The following is a 2,776-nucleotide window of genomic DNA, read 5'->3' as shown; positions in this document are numbered from 1 at the left end:
AGTGTATTATTTTTGACTTTATGAGTTGTTTAAATTGCACAAACATTGGCCATATATAAAGAATTGATAGATAATAAAAAAAAGTCTTATGATTCAATATAATGCAGTATATTGTGATACTGTAAGCAAGGTGATTTTGTAGCAGTGTAGGTGTCATAGTATAAATATTGTTTATCCATATGCATAAAATCTGAGTAAAAAAATTGTATGCAACAAGATCTGCATTTTTATTGTGCACAGTCCCTGTAACATCCATCACCATAGCCCCAGTATCACAGTACAGAATATTAGATATGGATCAGTGTATCAATATTGCCACATTAGCACATACAATATCAAAAGTAACAAAAATTGTAATTCTCAGCGAAGGATAAAGAAATGGAGGACAGTGGGTAACAGCTGAAAGCAGCTACTGATTGAACACTGAGAAAGGAGACCAAACACAGTGTGGTTGTGTCACTGCATAACATCACATGCACACAATGCATGAAACAATGATTTGATGTAACAGCAACACGTTAAAGAAGGTCTTTGTTTTCGGGAAGAAGAGTGCACACCAGCAGAGTTAGAAAGTGCTGTTCTGCCGAGCCAAAAAGTAATTCATTTTGTTTTTCCTTTTAGGTTTGAAAATGACATAGAGGAAGATAGAAACCACTGTCAGAAAGCAGGACACGGCCACCGCAGCTACCACCAGCCATGTAAATGTGGAGTCTGTGAAGGGAAAGACAGAGGTAAATGCATGTTTTGATATAGAAGCCACTGGTTCTCTTGAACATTGCAAAGGATAATTGCGATAACCGTGTATTAGAGCTTAGATTGGCTATTGGTTCTGTTGGTTATGATAACGTACTTATTAGAGTCTTTTGAACATGGCGACATTGTTTAAACAAAGTCTAGTTTAGCATGGATACTTTGACTAATAGTGTACCTCAAGCATCATTTATACTGCAGTGCTCCCAGATTACTTTTAGCAATTACTTTAGTGAGTACAATGTTATCGTGTTATCATAATTAACACCAACGATGGCCAAAATGTCATGTGACACACTGGTTGTCATGTGTTTCAGGAATTTTCCTTTATAAGTATCTAATTGTCTAACTTGATATAAAGAGGATTTACATCCTTAATTCCAATATACTCAGTGACAAAAGTGTTTCTTTGGGGCTCTCTTAATTACACACTGTATACACACACACACACACACACACACAACTCACCCTCTAGCTGAAGCTGTGTGACAACTTCCTGTCTCCCTCCTTGGTTCTGAGTGACACACTTGAGCTCCGTCATCACGTCTTCTTCGGTCATCGCTACAAGAATTAGCCTCAACTCAATCTGGCAGCCCTCAGACACCTTGGTTACCCTGGAAACATTGAGACAGAGACAGCCATCTGTTTACATGGTATGACTTAGACTGAAGAAGTTTATGTAATGTTACTCAAATATTAGCAGCTTTGACCACATGTTGGAAGTCCCAGCACACAGAAAGGGACAATCAAAATCAAGAAGGTACAATCCAAAGTGATTCCTCAATGGCTTAATGAACAGATAATATCATTTCTAACAGTGTTTTGAGTATTTATGTTTATTTACTGTGCTTTATTTACACTGGATGAACAGGAAAACAAAGCCTACTTCACAAGTTTTGAGCATGCATCTTAAAATGACAAAACATTTAGAAGTTTTCGAATTTGAATGTAGTTTTCAATCTAAAGTCAAGTAGCCATCTTTCTATGCCACCAGGGGGCTTCAAAGTTCATTATTTACTAATCGGAAAGTACCTCGTGTTCCTTTTGTGTGGCAAAAACAAATCAACAATTACCTCCTGCCCCCCTGCAGAGCCCGCCCATCAAGGTAGGATGACTCCACTGATTGGCCATTGACCAGCCATGTGACCACAGTGGACGGCGCCATTTGACATTCAGTGAGCACCTTGCAAAACAGCTCCAGTCCTGAACCTAAACGGAGTCAGAGGTTAATCGACATTACACCTTTGTTGCATCTGAATTGTCTATCTTTGCATCCAAGCATGAGATAGAGACGGTTAATCGATATTGTCACTCACCATGCAGACTTTCAACAATAGTTCCATTCAGTGGCGAGACAATCACAGGTGGTTGAATCATTGGAGCTAAGACATAAAGAAACACATTTAATCAGTATCATAATTAATCAGTAACAAATGTTGGCTTCTACAAAGTAAACAAATAAACAAATAAACAAAAAACTCACTGTGAACTGTGCTGTAGCTGCTGCTGCTGCTGCTGCTGCTGCTGCTGATAAGCCCTGGGTTAGAGGTCATGGAGACGTCAGGCACAGTGGGATTGGTAGTGATTGCAGGGTCTAGACCTTCACACATACAGACACAGACAAGTGTTAACACATTCAACAACAACAAACAACTCTTCGTCTTACAGCAACAACGGCTTATTTCACACAACAACAATAATTCATGCAAGCTTGAGTTGTCCCTGTGGCTACGTCAGTGTGCTGCTTCTATTAGGCCAGTAGAGGGCAGGGCACGCCAATGATTTATAGTCTTATTTTGAGAAATAAAAAATGAATCAGTTTATATGATTATTAATCATGATCCCATACTTGCAGTAGTATTTGCTGACAAATTATTTTTAAATGAATATGTATTAACTTTTCATCAAATTATTAAAAATCCACTGCTATGTTTTGTATTTTTATCATTAAAGGGAATAGAAATTAAACATAATTGGAGAGTGGAGAGTATTTACATCAATCCTCAAGTACTACATGCCCAGTATG

General features: G+C 38.1%; 1 protein-coding gene across 1 annotated transcript in view; it reads right to left on the bottom strand.

Moving 5' to 3' along the window:
- Positions 1-206: 206 nt before the first annotated feature.
- LOC118337187 (interleukin-1 receptor type 2) overlaps positions 207-2,776 on the bottom strand; it is a 4,505-nt gene continuing 1,935 nt past the window's right edge. The window contains exons 3-7 of the mRNA XM_035674094.1: positions 2,234-2,350; positions 2,067-2,132; positions 1,824-1,959; positions 1,219-1,364; positions 207-711 (exon numbers count right to left, since the gene is read on the bottom strand). Coding sequence (XP_035529987.1) covers positions 566-711; positions 1,219-1,364; positions 1,824-1,959; positions 2,067-2,132; positions 2,234-2,350 — 611 coding nt within the window. The 3' untranslated portion in view covers positions 207-565. The remainder of the gene's footprint in view (positions 712-1,218; positions 1,365-1,823; positions 1,960-2,066; positions 2,133-2,233; positions 2,351-2,776) is intronic.

This window comes from Morone saxatilis, unplaced genomic scaffold, assembly GCF_004916995.1.
Source record: "Morone saxatilis isolate NCDOM2014 unplaced genomic scaffold, NCSU_SB_2.0 Contig3, whole genome shotgun sequence".
Lineage (NCBI taxonomy): Eukaryota > Metazoa > Chordata > Actinopteri > Moronidae > Morone > Morone saxatilis.
Note: the sequence above shows the minus strand (reverse complement) of the source record. Positions and strands in the feature narration are given on the sequence as shown.